Source organism: Sus scrofa, chromosome 17 (genome assembly GCF_000003025.6).
Source record: "Sus scrofa isolate TJ Tabasco breed Duroc chromosome 17, Sscrofa11.1, whole genome shotgun sequence".
Lineage (NCBI taxonomy): Eukaryota > Metazoa > Chordata > Mammalia > Artiodactyla > Suidae > Sus > Sus scrofa.
Window position 1 is genome coordinate 28,983,244 of NC_010459.5, and position 21,689 is coordinate 29,004,932.

Here is a 21,689-nt window from a genome sequence, read left to right on the forward strand (position 1 = left end):
AAGGACAGAAATCAAACCTGTATCCTCAGGGATACTAGGCAGATTCATTTCCACTGAGCTACAACGGGAACTCCCACCGTGTTTTTCGATGCTGCTTTTTGGATGAGGTTCTTTCACAATTTGAGTAGAGTTACAATGCATGTATTGTGAAATATTTTAATAATACACGGTGCTATTGCAGTTTCTAATAAAAATTTAAAATATCTAAATGAGAACTTTGGGGGCATTTTAGATTTCACAATTTCTTAATGTTTATGGATTGTGGTATATAGTTTGATTCTATTTCGACATGAGCAGGTAGTTTTGAAATTGTCTGTCACATAAAAGAATACTAATGGGCTGTTCATCTGAACATGGCCACATAGACACTGCTCTTGAAACCACATTTAATTTTGAGAAAGAAATCCATATAAATCTTTATGTGTGAATAGTGTAATGTGGTCTCGTATCCATTTCTCAGGAGAGTTATGCCTAGAGGTGATACCTCAGTGACGTTGCATTAATTTTCTCTCTGAAAATGCACATATATCCTGTCCTTTAGGCGTCAGCATTTGGGTAAAATATCTTAGGATGTGTTGTCTCATTAACAATTTCGTTAAAGGGATTCTCCTCAGATTTGTTGAAGTCTAACTTCATTATTTAAAAATTTGCTCTTATTTTTCTAGAGTTAAGCCGAAGTATGGAGAACTAAAGAAGTACCTGAAGGAAATATGTGAATCAGAAAAGAGGGCTCGAACTCGAAACCAAGAATACTTAAAGCGGTTTGAGCAGATCCAAGCTCACCTTGGGCACTTTACCACAAAGGCAGAACTGAAGCTGCAAGAACTGAAGGTGACGTCTTGTTTTCTACTGTTCTTTTGTCCTTTTTTGCTGAAATTGGAAATAGTGATGAGGAAGTTTCAGATCCACAGTAATCATGAGTGTTCACCTGTTCATCTATAAGCTTTACTGTCCGTTTTCTCTGGGAATTAATTACCATGTGTCCAGATTTTGATCCGAGAACTTGAATTTGCATTTTCTCAGATTTCCACTTCACTTGAGGAATTATTGGAACATCTGTACTTTGTTGCACATGCAGTTAAACAGGCATGGCCACCGGCCCCGGTACATGGTATCTCTGGGTCTTGCAGCTGGAGCTGAGCAGCATCGTGGTTCCCTGTAGAGACTGCTTCCTTCTTCAAAGGGCTATTTTTTTTTTTCCTGTGGCCTGGGCTGCTCTGTTCTTGGGGAAGGCTAAGAGGAAGAACTTAGCCGTGCAGAGTTCACCTTCCTGCTTGTGGACTCTGTGACCCAGAACAGCTGCCCTCTTCCCTGCCCCTCTGACCCTGGCTCCCCATTCCCTCAGGCTGCTTGACAAACTATGCCTTGTTTCTCACCATTTGTGCTGCTCAGGACTTGTTGCCCAAATTAACCCACTTGTGTACTGGGTACAAGAGGAGCGGACTTCCATAGTCCCTTTTTCGCTCTTGCAGTTTTCCCCTAGGCTTTTATTATAAAAAGTTTAAGTTCTCAGAAAATTAAAAGAATTATGATAATGAACATTCATGCTGTGGTCTGAATGTTTGTGTCCCCCTGCCCAAATTCATATGTTGACATCCTCACCCCCAAAAGTGATGTTACTAGTGGGTGGGACCTTTGAGTGGGGTGGGGCCTAAATTATAGGGTGGGCTTGTGAACGGGATTAGTGCCCTATAACAGAGGTTCCAGAGGGCTCTTGGCCTCTTCCGCTTCCACCATGTGAGCGCATGGTGAGAACCTGGTAGGTCTGAACCAGGAAGAGGGTTCTCACCAGAAGGCAGCCGTGCTGGCGCCTTGATCTTGGACTTTCAGCCTCCAGTCTGTGGGCAGCACATACTAGCTGTTTATAAGACAGCCAGGCGACGGTGTTTTGCTGCAGCAGCCTCAGTGGACCAAGACAGCACACGATCTGCATAGATGCAGTAGTGGTAAATAGTTTGCTATATTTGCTTTGCCTGTGTCTTGAGCTATTGAAAGTGTGCTGCAGAAACCAGGACATTTCTCCCTTAAATATGTGAGTGTGGCTTCCCTAAGAGCAAGGGCAGTCTCCTCCATAATCATACCAGTATATCTCACATGAGAAAGGTAGTAACAGTTCCAAGATACTATTTAGCTGATGTTTTAGTTTCCCCAGTTCCCCTCAAAGCCTCTGTGTTTTTCCAGACTGGGGACCACTTGGGGTTCACACATTACATTCAGTCATTGTGCCTTTTTTAGTGTCTTAATCTAATTTAGTCTCCTGCCGATCTTCTGTTTTGTTTGTTTTTATTAAATGATACTAGCTTTTTGAAGAAGGCAGGCTGGTTGCTTGTCGAGTGACTTACATTCTGAATTTGACTGGTGATGTCTTTGACGTATCATTTGTGAGCATCCCTTATGTTTCCTGTAAGTGGGGAGTTCGGTCTGGACCACTGCCCAGGAGAACTTTCTGTGGTGATGGAAACCTAGTCTCTACTTGTGCCATCTCATACAGCAGCCACTAGCCACACATAGCTGCTGAGCACTTAAAGTGGAGCTTGTGAATTTCAATTTTATTAATGATTAAAGCTCAATAGTCACAGCTGAGGTTATCACCGTCCTGCATTGCATCAGGAGGTGCATGAATCTGATGGTGGTTCTCCTTGAGAGGCTGAGTTTGATGCCCTGGGTAACATGGTGATCTCTAGATTTCTCTGTTGTAAGGTTCCTTTTTTTCCCTTTGTAAATCCTTAAATAATCTGTGGAGTGGTGGTTTGACATCTTGAGAATACCTTGTTCCCCCACAGCCTTTTGCTGGTGGTTTTAGGAGCCATTAACGATGCCTGAATCAGTTCTGTTGGAGGTTGTGAAATGGTGATTTTTCTGATTTGATCTTCTACATTTATTAGCTGGCATTCTTCTATAAAGAAGAGTTTACTTTCCTTCCTCTCTTTCTCTTTAAATATCACCAGGGGCTTGTGAATCTTTGTTTAGTCCTTATATTATCAATCACTGTATGCTTTTGTTGCTTATACTTTCCCAAATTTTGCCAGTGAATCTCTTCAAATTGGCTCCTGTGTCCTTTTGACATGACCCTATTAATTCTGAGCTTTCCTTGCACTGGGGCACAAGATGTTCCAGGTTTACCTTATACTTGCCTGCTTCAGACCTGGCATTAGCCTCTTTTTCAAGGAGCTGGGGTTCCTTTGAGTAGGGAAGGGTGTTTAGAGACCAGGATCTGGAGGCTAGATGTGCTAAAGCAAAAGCGGGTCTTAGCTGTCAGCACCCAGGTTTTTCCTCTTAGTGTTCAAGTGGGATGCTTAAAACTCAAAAAGCAAATGTCCTTATCAACATTGAAAATCTCTTTTCTTTCCAGACGTTTCACAGAGAAAATAAAAGCGATGGAGCAGGGAATTTCTTCTTTCCAGTAGAAAAAGAAAATAATAGAAGTTTTCCTCTTATTTTCATATTGATGCTTTACTTAATTGTTAATTTCTCATTATAACTAAATGTGTGAGGAATTTGAAGGGGAGCATCATCCTTTGTAAATATTTTTATGTTCAGAGCATTTGTTGTGTATAATTGGATATGCTTTTAAAAACCTGTATCATGAGCTACTAAAGAATATCACCCAGAAAGTTCCCAGGGTGGCACGTGGAGCATCACCAGCATCTGCTTTAGCTTCGAACGTTCAAGTGTCAGGCAGAGGGCAGGCATGCCAGGGCTCAGGGCGGGTCCCCAGGTTGGGAGAGTTATCATCTGGTTCTGTCTCTCCTCTGCCTGAAATCCTTGAGTGCTTGGCCTTTTCGGGACAGAGCCCAGGCCAGCGTGCCACCCCACAGCTTCAGACTCCTGTCCACACTTTGTCTCCCCAGCTAGTCCCTGTCCACCTTCTCCTTTCCTCCTGTCTCTCCCTGCACCCCATCCCTGTCTCCTGCCCCCTCCCACCCTGCATTCTTCTCACCGCCCTCTGCATCTTACCTCTAGCTTGCTCTCTGTCACACACACGCTGAACACTTTCCCCCAGAGCACTGCATCTCCTCCTCTCTCCTTCAGCTGAAGGGCCTCTCCCTCCATCCCGCTTAGGTCTGTGTCCTAATGATCTCTGTAAGCACTTCATGGCTTACATGTCTGTTTGCCCACCTCACCCCAAGCTGCTTGTCTCCTTATGTCAATGCTCTCAGTGGCACATAATAAGTGCTCAGTAAGCACTGACTGGTAAGTAATTCTGTAGTTTCGTCTTGTTCTCTTATGGATCGAGAATGACTGTGTGAAAACAAATGTGCTGTGATTGTATCTTGTGGCCTACCCTGCAGGTGCCTTTGTGTTTAAAAGCAGAAATATCTGAAGATATAATGTCATTATTTAAAATGTGAAAATTCAGTCATCAGGTTATATATGGTTATACCATATCTTTTCGTAAAAGTTCAGCATTGCAGAGGAAGCCCATTTACTGGAAAAAATAGAAGAAAAAACAGAAGACTGTGAATCTTAGTTCCATCTGAGAGTCAAGTCAGACACTTTCTGTAACTCTGGCCATTCTCCCTCAGTCATGAGGAGGCCAGGCCCGCTGGTTGTCACTGTCTGTTCAGCTCTGTAACTGAGAGTTACTGTATAAACCCAGAGACCAATGAAGAAAGGAAGTCTGTGGGGTAAAAAGGTAGCCATGGTGCTTTTAGGACAGTTGTACAATGTGACGAGGGGAATTGAAGGCATGTGAGTGAGAAAATAGGAGAAAAGGAAACATGATGGAAAATGGGGCATGTGGGGAGTTCCCGTCATGGCTCAGTAGTTAACAAATCTGCCTAGGAACCATGAGGTTGCAGGTTCGATCCCTGGCCTCGCTCAGTGGGTTAAGGATCCAGGTTGCCGTGAGCTGTGGTGTAGGTCACAGACGTGGCTTGGATCCCACTTTGCTGTGGCTCTGGTGTAGGCCGACAGCTACAGCTCTGATTGGACCCCTAGCTTGGGAACCTCCATATGCCACGGGAAGCAGCCCTAGAAAAGGCAAAAAGAAAAAAAAGAAAGAAAGAAAATGGGGCGTGTGGGGAGCACAGCGAGATGCCGGAACCCCCACCTCCTCTTCCCACAACCCAGACCACCATCAGCAGATTTCATCCCTTGAGCTGAAATGAACTATCTGCATGTAGTAACAACATGAATTGGAAAGGCCTCCTGCACTCAAGTGGGCAGCCAAGCCCAGTGCTGCCAAGCAGACCAGTGCAGAGCAAGTTCTTGATGGCCAAAGTCAGTGCTCATGGGTTTATTAAGACAGATTTCCCTGGCGGGGCTGGAGATGAGGAGATTATCCTGGGCCAGCAGGTGCTATGGGGCATGAAGCAGCAAACCTGACTGTGAAGAATCTAGGCCATGGGGCAAGAAGGGACTGGGGACCTGAGTCTGCACCCGAGAGAAAGTTGCAGCCTTGATGTGGTGTGGAGGTAGAGGGAGCCCATGGGACCTGATCGCAGAGGAGGCAGAGTAAAACTGAAAGATGTGATTGGAGAAAAAGATGCAGAGGAGGACACATGCTCTACTGCTTCATCAGACGTTTGTAGCTGGAAAGTCTTGGAGAGATTCATCTATGCTATATTTCCCAAACTTAAAAAAATAAAACTTTAAACATAGTAGAACCCTTTGTTTAAATGCAGATAAAAGAGAAAGTGGATATGAAAAACCACATGGAGATTCCTTAAAAAACTAAAAATGGGAGTTCCTGCTGTGGTGCAGTGGGTTAAGAATCTAACTGCAGTGACTTGGGTTGCTACAGAGGTACAGGTTTGATCCTCAGCCTGGCGCAGTGGGTTAAAAAAGGATCATAGGTCACAGCTGCAGCTTGGATTCAGTCCCTGGCCCAGGAACTTCCATATGCTGTGGGTTCAGACATAAAATTAAAAAGAAAAAAAAAATTACCATTTGATCTTACAGTCCCATTCTTGGGCATATATCCAGAGAATACTCTAATTTGAAAAAAATATGTGCACCCTAATGTTCATTGCAGCCCTAGTTAGGATAGCCAAGACATGGAAGCACCTAAGTATCCATCAACAGAGGAATAAAGAAGATATGGTACATATATACAATGGACTATTACTCAGCCATAAAAAAGAATGAAATAATTGGAGTTCCCACTGTGGCTCACTGGTAACATAACCCAGCTAGTATCTGTGAGGATGCAGTTTTGATTCCTGGCTTCACTCAGTGGGTTAAAGGATCCAGTGCTGCTGTGAGCTGTGGTGTAGGTCGTAGACACAGCTTGGATCCACCATTGCTGTGGCTCTGGTGTAGGCCAGCAGCTGTAGCTCTGATTCGATCCCTAGTTTGGGAACCTCCGTATGCTGTGGGTGCCACCCTAAAAAGCAGAAGAGAAAAAAAAAAAAGGAATGAAATAATGCGACTTGAAGCAACATAAATGGACCTAGAGATTATCATACTAAGTGAATTTAGTCAAAGACAAGTATCATGTGGTATCACTTATATGTGGAATCTAAAAAAAAAATGATACAGATGAACTTATTTACAAAACAAAGAGACTCACAGACATAGAAAACAAAGATAGTTACCAAAGGGGGAAGGGGAGGGATAAATTAAGAGTTTGGGATTAACATATGCACACTATTCAATATAAACTAGATAAACAGGAAGTCCCGTCATGGTGCAGTGGTTAATGAATACGACTAATAACCATGAGGTTGCAGGTTTGATCCCTGGCCTTGCTCAGTGGGTTAAGGGTCCAGCGTAGTCGTGTAGGTCGCTGTGGTGTAGGTTGCAGATGTGGCTTGGATCCCGAGTTGCTGTGGCTCTGGTGTAGGCCGGTGGCAACAACTCCGATTAGACCCCTAGCCTGGGAACCTCCATATGCTGCGGGAAGCGGCCCTAGAAAAGGCAAAAAGACAAATAAAACTAAGTAAAATAAAATAAAATAAAATAATAAACAACAAGGATCTATTTTATAGCATAGGAAACGATATTCAATATCTTGTAATAACCTATGATGGAAAAGAACCTGAAAAAGAATATATATATATGTATAACTGAATTATTTTGCTGTACACCTGAAACTAACACAACATTGTAAATCAATTATAGTTCAGTTTTAAAACCGTTAAAAAAAAAAGTGGAGCTGGGGACCCCGGTGGCTCTTGCAGAGCGTTGTTGAGAACCTGTGCTCTCCAGTATTCAGGAGGTGGACTAGATGGATAATAACCAAGTACCGTGTATGTAAATAAAAGGAGAAGAAGGAGAGCAGAAACAATTTTAGGTGGAAATCCGTGGTCCTAGATCATGCAGAGTTACAGTTTGTATCGATTACCAACTTTATCATAGGAACTTTTTAACTTTCAAATACGTGTACAGTTTTTATTTGCATTATTTAGAAGAGTACCTAGTTTGGTAAATTTTTCAGGTGCTTTGAGAACAATCTACATTGGACTCTTAAAAATCTTTCCTTACTGCTCTTTAGGAAGCCCCAGTGCAGTTAGTTCTGTCATGCTTCTATTAATTGAATAATACTCTCATATTTCCATGAAAAAGTGCCCTGTCTTTGGAAGTTATGGCTCTGAAATGATCCCATAATGAGGAAATTGGGTACAGTGCCCATAGCATGTTTATAACTAATCTTAAAGAGCATAAGAAAACAATTGTTGCCATAGAAAGAAAGAATTTATTATTTAATAAATCTGTATTTTGCTTGTTTATTTTATAATTCACTCCTTATCTCTTTTTAAAAATATTTTCTCTTGGAATTTGTAGAGTATGCCTGTTTAAAGCTCTTGGGGTTAAAAATTAAATGTCTCTTGAGTTCAAAGGAGTGGATATAGAACAGAGAGATGTAAATTATATTTTCTTAATTGCCTTATTTATCTTTTCTTGGCTTATTTCACCATTTTTACTGGCCTTATGAAAATTTATTTAATTATCTATTTATATCATTACTACCATCTGCTGTGTTAATAGCATTTTGATAGAGAAAAAGAAATCCCTGCTTAGCTGTTATTAAAAATGGGGCAGCATGTAATACCTTTTAAGATATCTTGAGGAAGACAAGTTAATTTTGGTTATTATTGTCTGTTCACTTTTTGTGTCAAAACAAATGCTTGGCCCTATTTTATGTTCACACTGAGAACTTAGAAAACAGTTTTCTAATTTGATCATCTCATAGGTGTGTTGCTAATTGCAGTGCATCACTGCCTAATTGAGAAAATGTTCTGATACTTATCCCTGATGGACCACAATCAGGGACTTTTTAAGGCTTTAATTACAAACATATCAATCAAAATGCTTTTTACGCCTTGCTTTTAAGAAGAAGTCATTTTACGATGGACTCACTTTCATCAGTTGTGGTGTGGTGATGATGCAGGCATCTTTATGTACTTGTTAGCATGGAGCAAACTTGATTCCTGTGTTGCTGGTCATTGATGTCTATGTTGTATTTCTACCACTAAGAAAATAGAATTTGTTTTCGGTTGATGAGCTAGCAAATAATATACTCTGTTGCTTTGACTGTAGGACCATGATATTATATAGGTGTCATACTGCTAAGAATGTAGTAGACTTGATTTCTTTCCCTTTTTTTTTAGGACAGAACTTTTCAGAGAAGACATGGTCTGATGTTGTACTTTGTAATAAAGTAACTGGATTTTCATGACAGCTTACTATACCAAGATTTTCTTTCCAAAATGGTAAAAGACTAAATAAAAATCCATCAAATGCTACTTTATTTAAAACACATAACATTTTATAGAATTCAGTTTTTGATATGTGTTTGTGAAATTGCCTTTTTCCCAAGATAAGTTGAATTTCTCAGCAGTATCAGCATTTTCTTTCTCGTCACAGTTCCTTTTATGTCGTAAAGACTAAAGAATAGAGACAGGTGCTAGTTGTAATGATATCCTTCACAAAATCAAACTTTGCTTATGTTTAGGTTGAATATGAGACTCAACTTAAGAAGATGCAGCTACTTTCAAAAGAGGAAAAGAGTGACGTGAAAGAGGAGGATGGAGCAAAGGTAATAAATCATAAACTTGCTGTTAACAAAGGATTTCTGGAGTGTTTGTGTTTTTAAGACTTTGTTTTAAGTAAAATCATCTTATTACAGAGATCTTTTTGATTAACCCTTGAGTGATTATTTAAAGATACCTGCCTATAGAGTATTGCATTAATGTCTAATTCAATTAAATTTGCTTAAAGGCAGTCACTGTGGCTGTAAAGAGAGAGATTCCAGAGAAAACCTCAGTGTTGTAGGCGAAATTGTGTTTTTCTAAACAGTGCTTTGTAGCTGCTGCTTTCTTAGTTCCAGAAATGTTTTAAATGAGAAGTAAACAAAGTGTGGCATTTTACTTCATTTCTCTGTACACATAATTTTGTACATTTTAACCTTTTCATAGATAAAGTGGAAAGAAAGGATTGCGTATCTAAGCAGCAGACAAAAAGAACGGCAAGGAATACTTAACTCAATTCTGCTACGTATCTGCCATAATGCAGGCTTCTAATCCTCCCGCCTATCTCCATATAAATGATTCTGTTCAAGACCATAGATGTTTTCTTCACTAAAAGCAGTAAAGCTCTTTTAGATGAAATGTCTAAAAACATCTTGTAATAACTTGGAGCATGCTGGCAAGAGTAGTCACTTGTGACTATGTGTGAAACCCCCTCAGCCAGTCGATATTGTAATAAGCAAAAACGGTAGCATCACTCCATTATTCAGAGGAGCCAACAGCGTGCTTGTTCCTTAGGCTGCAGCATTCATTAAGAAAAGCTTACTGGGCTGAAAGCTGGAAACAGATGATAACGGGATATGATTTTCATATTTAATGCTTTCCTTGGAAGAGTATGTGTGCTACAGATTGATAGAAGAATCAACTGCTACTTTACTAAAAGACTTTCAGGTTTGCCCTATAGCTACCGATGGAATCATTCAGCCAAGAAATTAACTTTTTCTCCTTTTACCTGCTTTATATATCTGCTAAGCAGGCTGCCTGGCTGCCAGTAAATGTTATTATGCAGTTAACTGTTTGGTATTTAAGACTCTTATCAGAAAAGAAACAGAGGCCACACTATTTTGTTTTTATAGTAGGAGCAAGGTTTTAGTTTTTCTTTTTTCTGTGCATTAGCAGACGTTAATCTGAGTTTATAGGAAGTTTTAGTTTTCCTTTCCAAAGATTAGAAAGTTAAAAAACCTAGAATTTAGAGCATTCTTTAAACTGTAAGATACAAAACCCCAAGAAGCCCCAGCAACCTTGACCTGTGTAAAAAGTCCTTTAATGATAAATGATTTCTGTGCCATTAGATGTACCCCAAATGTGGTATAATGTGATAGACTTCTGAGCCATTCAGGCAGTTTTTCTGTTTGACATGTGGTCATGAAATAATTGATGTGGTTTTTAATCTATAAACTAGTTTGTTCTTTCTCTGCTGTTCCTGACAGACATATTGTTGGTTATGGCCGTGTCAGTGGTACTTAAGTAAAACAGGAGACTTTTTTTTTTTCTATTTGCGCTACTGATTGCTCACCTTACGTAGAGTTATATAGTTTCCTTTTAAGTCATATTTAAAATTAGGGCAGGAGACAGAGCTGACAACTCTTTATAATGCTACATAAAATAATTAGAAGTGTTTCTTTTTTACTGAAAAGTGTCATCTCTTAAAAGCTTTGACTATTGGCTCTATGTAAGAATCAATTAGGTAGCGTTTTGAGACATTTCTGTCTTGCCTTTTTCAATTTCCCCTTGATGTTCCATCAATTAAAAGGTAAAGACATGTCAGCAAAATCCCAAACTAGTTAATCCTTATTTTACACTAAACAGAACAACTCCTTATCACATGAGCTATGTTTGACCTTTCAGGGGCAGTCTCATGGGTTAGTTTCTGTGCCCAGAGCACTGGTCTCTGGGGACTGACCTGGGTACAGGAGTTGGATTCAGTAAATCACTGGGCGTGTGCTTTGTTTATAGCAGGTCCTTCTGCGAGTGCCCTAGTGCTTACCCTCGAGGTGCTGCCCATAAAGTGAAGTTCTTTCTGAGCCTGGGGTAGTGTGTGCTGAGTGCCAGTTACACAGGGAAGCCTGAGCTGCATGCAGAAAGGTTTGCATCCTCTGAACTGAGTACCCACGGCTTGGTTGAGAAGCCAATGTGTGAGCTGGCATGAAGGGTGGGTAGGAAGTCGGTCATTAGGGATATGATAGACGTTCTAGGATCAGGAGATATTGTGAGTGAAGGGGTAGAGGCAGGAAGCCAAAGGTGTAGTAGAAAGGCTACTGTTCTTGTAAGGAAGTGGGAGACAATGAGCTTGGAAAGTTTCCATCGTGGAGCTTAGTCCCAGGTTGGAGAATTGAGACTTCTCCCGGCATCAGTGTGTGTGGGCGCGATGGGGCAGGTGAAGGAAGGCCTTGTCTTCGAGCAGCTACATCACAGGCGTAGGAAGGCGAGGCTGGCAGGGTCATTCGGGATGCGCTGGAGGAAGGAGCTTGAGGAACTGAGGAGCCAGGCCTCAGACGTGAGGAGTTAACCACATTACCCACGGGCCCAAGTCGGGGCGGCCATGGAGGTGGAAAATAGCAGTGAAGGGGAGACGTGGTCATCCCGAGTTGTAAAAAGCTTCTTTAAAAAGTGGTTGCGTGAATTGCAGCCAAAAGCAGCAACCTGGATGCTCTACTAAGAAAATTGATCAGGTTGCTTTTCAGTATAAAACTCCAGTTCAGTTTTGTAATAAGACATTCAGTGTTTTATGAATCTCACGCTGCTCTTTGGAGTCATGTGTTTCCTTAAGAGAAGTAATCATTGGTTTGTTCATCCCCCACAGGGCTTATTTCAAGTATTAGTTTACTTAGTAAACTTCTGTTGTTCTTGCTAATAAACACCAAAAAGGCAAAGTTCAGGCCCCCATTGGAATCGTCACGATTTTACTGTGATATAGTAATCCTTCCCCTTTATTATACATTGTCATTTCTATTTGGGGGGGAAATTCTCACTCTCTTGGTCTCTAGGCGTGTTCTTCTTCTTGCCCAGTTTTTTGTGTCAACAGTGACTAAAGCATATCCATAAAACACATCAAAACATATTTACCCAAGAGAGATGGAGATGGCATTTGTGAATGAGAACATAAATTATGGGGTGGTGGTTGTGAAGTTTCTTCGAACTGTTAGGCTGTGAAATGTACGTTCTACTAAAAGCAGATATTTCACAGGAAGATTATACTCTGCCAGGGCCAGAGGATGCGGAGGACCATAGAATTTCATCACAGAGTTTATATTCATCAATTCATTTCATCTTTTCAGAATCCTGAAGTAAATAGTTGTTATCCTCATTTTATAGGAAGACTCAGACAGGTTGGTTAACTTTTGCCCGAGATTGAAGTGCTAGAGGGAGCCCAGATTCAAAGGCAGACCATGTGGCTTCAGCATCTGGGTTATTAGCCATCTTGTTACCTGGCTTTCCAAGGTCGTGTGGGTGAAATGCACCTCAAAAGCTGGGAGAAATTTCTGGTCGGATGAAAACAGCCTGGCCAGGAGTTCCTGTCATGGCGCAGCAGAAATGAATCCAACTAGGAACCTTGAGGCTTCAGGTTCAATTCCTGGCCTCAGTCAGTGGGTTAAGGGTCTGGCGTTGCCATGAGCTGTGGTGTGGGTCGCAGATGTGGCTCAGATCCTGCATTGCTGTGGCTGTGGCGAAGGCTGGCAGCTGTAACTCTGGTTGGATCCCTCACCTGGGAACCAACATATGCCACGAGTGCAGCCCTAAAAAGTAAACAAACAAACAGACAAACAGCCTGGCCATATTGTGTGAAATATTTCAATTATTCATTTAAGTACTGCGTTTTCCCTTAATCTTGGGAAAGAGTGAAATGGTCTCCCTTGATACTGTAATATTCCAGCTCAATCAGGTGAGATATGACTTTGTACTGGTTGAATTTAGTAAGAAATTAGATGCATTTCAAATTCATTATTAGGGATTTTTAAGTTTTATTTTTTCCCCAAAAATCTGTGGTTTAGTAACACAGTTTGAGTTTAACTCATTCAGTTTTGAGGATTATGGCATAAGAGATGGGCACTAGAGTCCTTGTATTTGGGTTTTGAATCCTATAACTGAAAGCAAATTTTTAAACCCTTACTAAGTCTTGCTAAAGTGGGTATAATAAGTATGGGTGTTTCAAGGGTTAAAAACATAATGAATATGAGTCTACTTGACACTTGATAAGTGCTTGGCACTGTTCGCTGTTCCTTTTGCCACCCTCCCCACTGTCTCTGTCATCACCATCTTCCTTCTCCACTTGGGTGGCCATACTAGGGTGTCCTGGCTCGTTGCCACCTTCCTATGATGGTGGAGAGGCCTGCAGTGGGGACAGAGAAATGAGAAATGGGAAGTAAAGCCTGCCAAATGAGAAATGGGAAGTAAAGCTGTCGTGATGAATGATTTCAGAGTGATTACACTGCAGAATAACTTATAGAGCATGCCTTTGAACCCTAAATTTAATGGATCCATTTTAAAATTTAGGTAGTTCCAACCTCTATTGAATTTAATAACCAATAACATCTTGTGGCTTGGTTGTGAAATTTTGGTTGAGTTTATAATCTACCCTAGTGGCAAAATGAAAGAAGAGTTAAAAATCACATTGCTGGATGGAAATGCTGTAAAATCAGGTCATGATGATCATTGTACAACTATAAATGTAACAAAATTCATTGGGTAATTAAAAAAAAATCACGTTGTCATTGTGTCTTAGTTAACTTGGGCTGCCATACAAAATAGCACAAGACTGGAGGGCTCACAGTTCGGGAGACTGGATGTCCAAGACCTAGGTGCCTACTGGGGTGGTTTCTGGTAAGGGCTTTCTGTGGGTTGCAGGTGGCTGTCCTCTGTTTTTGCTGATGCTTTCCTTTGCTGTGTAGAAGCTTTTTAGTTTGTTGTAGTCCCACTTGTTTATTTTTGCCTTTGGTGTCAGGTGTGAAAAAAATCACTGCTAAGACTTACGTCAGGGAACTTGCCACGTATGTTTTCCTCTAGGAGTTTTATGGTTTCAGGTCTTACATTCAAATCTTTAATTCATTTTGAGTGAATTTTTGTGTGTGGTGTAAGATAATGGGAGAGTTTCATTCTTTTGCATGTGGCTGTCTAATTTTCCCAACATCATCTGTTGAAGAGACTGTCCTTTCTCCATTGTATATTCTTGGTTCCTTTGTTGTAAATTCACTGACTATATGTGTGGGCTTATTTTAGAGGTCTTTACTCTGTTCCATTGATCTATGTGACTGTTTTTATGCCAATACCATACTATTTTAATTACCATAGCTCTGTAATATGTTTCAGAATCAAAGCGCATACCAGCTTTGCTTTTTTTTTTTTTTTCCCAAGATTGCTTTGGTTATTTGGATCTTTTGTGGTTCCAATCAAATTTTTAGATTTTTGTTTCTGTGAAAAATGCCATTGGAATTTTGATAGGGAGTACATTGAATCGGTAGATTGCTTTGGGTAGCATGGACATTGTAACAGTGTTCTTCCGATCCATAAGCACAGATTCCCATTTATTTGTGTCTTCTTCAATCTGTTTCAGTAATGCCTTGTAGTTTTCAATATACAGTCTTTCCTTGGTTATATTTATTCCTAGGGTTTTTTGTTTTGGTACAGTTGTGAATAGGATTGTTTTCTTAATTTTCTTTTCTGATATTTCATTATTAATATATAGAAAGAAACTCAACAGATTTTTGCACATTGATTTTGTATTCTTCACCTTTACTGAATTGGTTTATTAGTTCTAACAGTTTTTTGATTGAGTCTTTAAGGATTTTCTACATGTAGTGATGTTTTTACTTGTTCCTTTCCAATGTGGATGCCATTTATTTCTTTTTCTTGCCTAATTGTTCCCACCAGGACTTCCAATACAATGTTGAATAAAAATGGCAAGAGTGTGCACCCTTGTTTTGCTCCTGATCTTAAAGGAAAAGCTTTCAGCTTTTCACCATTGAGTATGATGTTAGCTGTGGGCTTGTCATACATGTCCTTTATTATGTTGAGGTATGTTCTCGCTATATTTGCTTTGTTGATTGTTTTTATCATGAATGGATGTTGAATTCTGTCAGATACTCTTTCTATGTCTGCTGAGATGATCATATGTTATGTACCCTTCATTTTCTTAATATAGTGGGTCATATTTACTTGTTTGTATGTTTTGAACCATCCTTGCATCCTTGGGGAAAAAAAAAAAAGGATATTGGTGTGTAATTTTCTTTTCTTGTGGCCTCTTTGGTTTTGGTATCAGCGTAATGGCCACATAAAATGAATTTGAAAGAGTTTCCTCCTCTTCTGCTTTTTGGAAAAGTTTGAGAAGGATTGGTATGTGATGTTTTTTTGTTTTGTTTGTTTGGTTGGTTGGTTTTTTTGTTTTTTACGGCATGTGGAAGTTCCTAGGCTAGGGGTTCAGTCGGAGCTGCAACAGCAACACGGGATTTGAGCCACGTCTGTGACCTTCACCACAGCTCACAGCAACGCTGGATCCTTAACCACTGAGCAAGGCCAGGGATTGAACCCGTGTCCTCATGGATACTAGTTGGGTTCATTACTCTTGAGCCACGGACAGGAACTCCTGTATTTGAATGTTTGGTAGCCCTCTCATTCAGGACTTTTTTGTTGAGAGGTGTTGATTACTGGTTCTGTCTCATTACTAGTGATTGATCTTTTCCAGATTTTCTATTTCATCATGACTCAACCTTGGTAGGTTTTATGTTTCTAAGAATTTATCTGCTTATTCTAGGTTGTCCAGTTTGTTGGCATATAGTTGTCTATGGTAATCTGGATACTTCATATTTTTGTGGTATCAGTTGTAACACATCTCCTCTCCAGTATTTTTAAGAGACTGCTGATGGATGACTGTGACAAGAAAGGGGGAGAATGAACTGAAACCATGGGTTATAGATTTACCTCAAGCACTCAACTACATAAAGTAATAGGGAGGTATAGAAAAATGGATCATTATGTCAGATCCTTAAACACTGACACACGTGCCTTCCTTTGGCAGTAACGTCTGTCTCTCAAAAAACTTTCAATTCCTAATATTATTCCAGTGTCAACAATAATGTGAAACATGGCATTTTCTCTTCAGCTTTCCTGGCTTGGAAGCCATTTTAAGAAGACACATAATAATGTTCAGAATTTTAAGATTAAAGACCACCATATTTCCTGTTGCTAAGCAAACAAAATGACAGACTATTTAAAAAAAGAGAGAGAGAGGCACCTGTCTTGGTGCATGATCTCAGCAAGTGGGAAAGCTGCCAACTGACGGAAGCCCAGCTTATATTTTACTGGAGCCATATTTTATTTTGCAAACGTTGAGCCACTTCAAATGTCGCATTGCCTTATAGCAAGCAGCAGTTCATTTTTTGCAGGTTTCTGGTGCATTTTTTTGATGTGCAAGTTTAAATAATGCTGGTGGGAACATAAAACAGTGAAGCCTCTTTGGAAAACAGTTCCTCACAGTATTAGACATAGTTACTGTACGACCCCAAACTTCCATACTCAAGAGAGGTGAAAACATATGCCCACACAAAATCTTATACACAGATGTTCATAGCAGCAGTATTCTTAATAGCTGAAAAGTGGAAACAACTCAAATGTCCATCCTCTGACAGATGGATAGCTAAAACATGGTATATATCCATGCAATGGACTATTATTCAGCCATTAAACAGAATTAAATACTTACACCTGCTACAACATGGATAAACCCTGAAAGCCTTATGCACAGTGAAATAAGCCAATCAAAAGTACTGTTTATTAGAAAGCAAACTAGTGGTTACTAATCAGGGAAGGAAAGAGGGGAGGGACAGTATAGCCGTAGGTGGGGGAAAAGGTTATGATGTGTGTGAAACTTTTGAAAATTGTGAAGACTCTAGAATTTAATCTTTCATTTGATTTTTTTTTTAAATGCGTTGTTTGATTCCATTTGTATGAACTGTCCAGAGTAGGCAAATATTTAGAGACAGAAAGTAGGTCAGTGGTTGCCTAGGGCTGGGAGCTGATGGAGAATGGAGAGTGATTGCCAAAGAGAATGGGGCATGTTTTTAGGGTGATTAAAACATTCTAAAATTGATTGGGTGATGACTGCAAAACTCTATAAATATACTTTTAAAAACCCTGAATTGTGTATTTTAAGAGTATGAATTTTATGGTTGGTGAATTGGATCTCAATAAAACTAATTTTAACAGTTTAAATCAAGTTAAATTTATTAAATTGGAAAAAGGAAGCACAAGAACAGTGTTCATTTTCCTGGCATAATTCTATATACAAGCCCATTTTGGTTAATTTTTTTTCCTGTGTTTAGATTTTTCTTTACCTAGATATAAGCATACTGAGTATATAATGTTGGGTTTTTCCCTTTACCATGTCTGAGCATTTCCCTTGTCATGATGTAGTCTTCATTTGACTCATTTCTATGACTAGATAATTTTGCCCTGTTTTATAATCACATATGTTGCTTCCAACTTTTCTGATTATAAATAAGGCTACAAATGAACTTGTTTATCTGCATACAAACTTTTTTTTTCCCGTTAAGATTATTTCCTTACAGTGTTTCACATAAAATTATAGAACCAAAGGCAACAAGGATTATTTTCTAAGAGGATCTGCCTTGTTTATTCTGCTACCAGTAGTTCAGGAGCTTCTATTTCCCTTAACCTTTTTCCATAATTAGGGGTTTTTTCCTCCATTTATTTTATTTTATTTTTTTGTCTTTTTAGGGCCGCACCCATGGTATATGGAAGTTGCCAGGCTAGGGGTCGAATCTGACCTTCAGCTGCCAGCCTACACCACAGCTACATCAATGCCAGATCAAAGCCGCATCTGTGACCTCCACCGCCGCTCACAGCATCTCCAGATCCTTAACCCACTGAGCGAGGTCAGGGATCGAAATTGCCTCCTCATGGATACTAGTCGGGTTTGTTACTGCTGAGCCACAACAACGATTGCCATTTTATTTATTTTAAAAATATATTTGAGAAATATTATGTAAATTTAAGGTATACATGTTAATTTGATACATTATATTGTAATATGATTGCATTTTAGTGGTAATAAACACTACATAATTATCATTTTTTTTTTTGGTGGTTGGAATCGTTGGGTTCTAGTCTCTTAGCAAGTTTGATGATTATAATACAGTGCCGTACAATCTGTACTCATTATACTCATTAGCTCTCTAGGACTTATATACTACTCCTTAAAAGTTTGTACCCTTAAAGCCGTCCGTTCTGTCCCCCAACCCCCTATTTTTGTGTCATGGCACAGTGGAAATGAATCCGACTAGGAACCATGAGGTTGCCAGTTCAATCCCTGGCCTTGCTCAGTAGGTTAAGGATCTGGCATTGCTGTGGCTGTGGTGTAGGCCAGCAGCTGTAGCTCCGATTTGACCCCTAGCCTGGGAACCTTCATATGCCACGGCTACAGCCCTAAAAAACAAAAAATTAAAGTAAGGTAAAATGAAGTTTAAGTAAACTTTTTATTCTAGAATAATTTTAGATTTGCAAAAAAGTTGCCGATGTGTTACAAAGAGTTCCTTTGGATCCCTCAGCCACAGTTGTCAACATCTTACGTTATAGTGACACTTTTGTTAAATCTAAGACATCAACACATATATATTAGTATTAGCTAAACTTGAGACCTTATTCAGATTTTACCAGTTTTTCTGTTAATGTCCTTTTTATGTCCCAGGACCCTATCCAAGATTGAGTTTTACAATTTTAATTTTAAAAACTGAATATAATGGGTATAAAAGTGATATATTGCATTGTAAGAAGCCAAATTTTTAAATGATTACTTTTCATTGTTTTGTTTGATAGTGGGAAGATTGAGAGTTAATCTCTCTCTTAGTAAACTTACTTGGTCAGAAATATCACTTAAAAACTAGGAACACACTTCTTCCTGCCAAAAATACATAGCCTGAATGTCATCATGAGGAAACATTAAACTTTAAGAGACAGTCTACAGAGTAGTCAGTGTTCTTAACAGATGTCAAGGTCAAGAATAACAAAGGAAGACTGAGGATCTGTTCAGATTAGAGGAGACTCGAGAGACATGATTCTAGGCTCTATCCTAAACTGGGAGAGGCAGTATATAAGGGACATGACTGTGCCAGTTGAGTGGACGATAAATTGTATCAGTGTTAAATTTCCTGATTTTGGTCATTGAACTGTGTTCCTGGAAGAGAATGTCCCTGTGCTTAGCAAGTGCACACTGAAGTTTTTGTGGGGAGGGGGCAGGGTGTCGTCAAGTTACCCTCAAGGGCTTCAGGAAAAAAATGGTGTGTGCATATATATATATATATATATATATATATATATAGACATTCACATATGCACTATGTGAAGGGGAAAGAATGATAAATGAGGCAAACTATGAACAATTGTAAATCTAGGCGAATTTCTTGTATGATTCTTGGAGCTTTTGTGGAAGTTTTAAATTATATCAGAATAAAAAATTACTTCTTGTCACTTTGCTCTATAGCAGAACTTGGCACAACATTGTAAATCAGCTATACTTTAATAAAAAATTTAATTAAAAGAGTTACTTCTCGTCTCAAAAAAAAAAAAAAAAAAAACACCTAGAGGAGTTCCCCTTTTGGCTCAGTGGTAACAAACCTGACTAGTAACTATGAGGTCTTGGGTTTGATCCCTGGCCTCACTCAGTGGGTTAAGGATCTGGTATGGCCCTGAAAAGAGAAAAACCAAGCAAACAAGCAAACAAAAAAAACCCTAGAAATATAACAGGGAAAACTTTGTTGTTGTTGTTGTTGTTATTGTTGTCTTTTTGCCATTTCTAGGGCTACTCCCATGGCACATGGAGGTTCCTAGTCTAGGGGTCTAATTGGAGCTGTAGCCGCCAACCTACGCCAGAGCCACAGCAACGTGGAATCTGAGACGCCTCTGCAAGCTACACCGCAACTGACGGCAACACCGGATCCTTAACCCACTGAGCAAGGACAGGGATCGAACCTGCAACCTCATGGTTCCTAGTTGGATTCACTAACCCCTGAGCAACAACAGGAACCCCAGGAAAAACTTTTTAATGGGTCTCAGCAAATCCCCAAATGCACGTTGCTTCTTTTGGTCCTGATGGGAGATGATGCACTAGTCCATAGGCTGATTTTTATGCATAATTAAGGGCCACCTTTTCATAATTCCTTATTTATTATAGCCACCAATATGTAATGTTCTAATTAATTAGTATGTTGTTAGAGTTGGGAGTTCCCATCATGGCTCAGTGGTAATGAACCCTACTAATATCTGTGAGGATGGGCGTTCAATACCTGGCCTCACTCAGTGGTTTAAGGATCCGCTGAGTGAGGTCGAGGTCACAGATGTGGCTCAGATCTGACATTGCTATGGCTGTGGTGTAGGCCAGCAGCTACTTCTATTTGACCCCTAGCCTGGGAACTTCCATATGTCACAAGTGTGGCCCTAAAAAGATTTAAAAAAAATTTTTTTAATTAGTATTTTGCTGGAGTTTATGAGGACCAGAGTTGCATATTCTAAAAAGTTTGGAATGTTTGGTAGAATTGGCACTTAATGATTATTTGCTGTCACAGAGAATTGTGGCCTCTGTTTTCAGGAAGTACCCTTTGTTAACAGTGCCATCTTGAATTGGTCACTGTTTCACTCTCTGTGGTTCTGGAAGCATTTACTCTAAGTTTAACCATGGGTACATGCTATTTTTGTTGATCGTGCAGGTTGCTATTTAGATTTTGTTGTTTTTCCCCAGATCTTGGCATCTGGGGTTCTATGTCCAGTGAATGAGCCAGAGTCTTTTGCTTCTCTCAGTGGGTAGAGGAGTTGGAGAATACCTGGGTGAAAGGAGTGTCTCAGAGTTCCTGTTGTGGCTCAGTGGTTAACGAATCTGACTAGGAACCATGAGGTTGCCGGTTCAATCCCTGGCACTTTCTTTGCATGTGCCCCCGCCAGGTGGCTTTCTCATCTCTAAGACCTGCGGCCTCTTTGGCCTTTAGGAGACCAACACCCGGGTAGGTACTTAAGACTGTGGTGGTATTCCCTGTGCTGGGTTAGTAATTGTTCTGGTCTTGGTTCATTAATATCACCTAAGTGACTCTTGGAAAAGAAAAATCAAGCCTCAAACTCTTATGTCTCATCACCGATTGGCCTCAGTTTTCACTAAATGACCCCTGTTGTGAATATACTCTGAGTCCTCAGCCTTTGGCCAGCTAAAAGCACTCCACAAGCTTTTCTCTTGGAATGAACTACTTAAATAACTTTTTTTTTTCCTGAGGAAAAATAAAAAAGTAGTTATTAGTTTAGGGTAGTGGTAATAAATGATTTCTGCTTATTTTAAAATTTGTCTTTGTTGTTGATGATGGAAGTATTGTTACAAATACCATTCATACTAATGAATCAAAGTGCTAATATAATTTTGCTGTTTAAACCATGTGGTATAATGGAAAGTTTGTTTGTTTGTTTGTTTTTGGCCACCTTGCAGCATCTGGAGTTTCCTGGCCAGGGATGAGATCCAAGTCACAGTTACAACCCAAGCCGAAGCTGCAGCTACACCAGATCCTTAACCTGCTGCTCCAGGCCAGGGATTGAACCTGCATCTCAACGCTCCGAAGATGCTGTTGATCCCATTGTGCCACAGCAGGAACTCCAGAAAGTTCTTAATAATGACATAGTGGCCTCTCTGGACTGCGAAATAGCAATATCCTATAAGGCGGTCCTGACCAA

The 21,689-nt window shown here is 39.9% G+C and overlaps 1 protein-coding gene across 1 annotated transcript in view; it reads left to right on the plus strand.

Moving 5' to 3' along the window:
- KIZ (kizuna centrosomal protein) overlaps positions 1-21,689 on the plus strand; it is a 107,267-nt gene that overhangs the window by 8,113 nt on the left and 77,465 nt on the right. Inside the window, 2 exon segments of the mRNA XM_021078396.1 lie at positions 666-831; positions 8,900-8,983. Of these exon segments, the coding sequence (XP_020934055.1) occupies positions 666-831; positions 8,900-8,983 (250 nt within the window).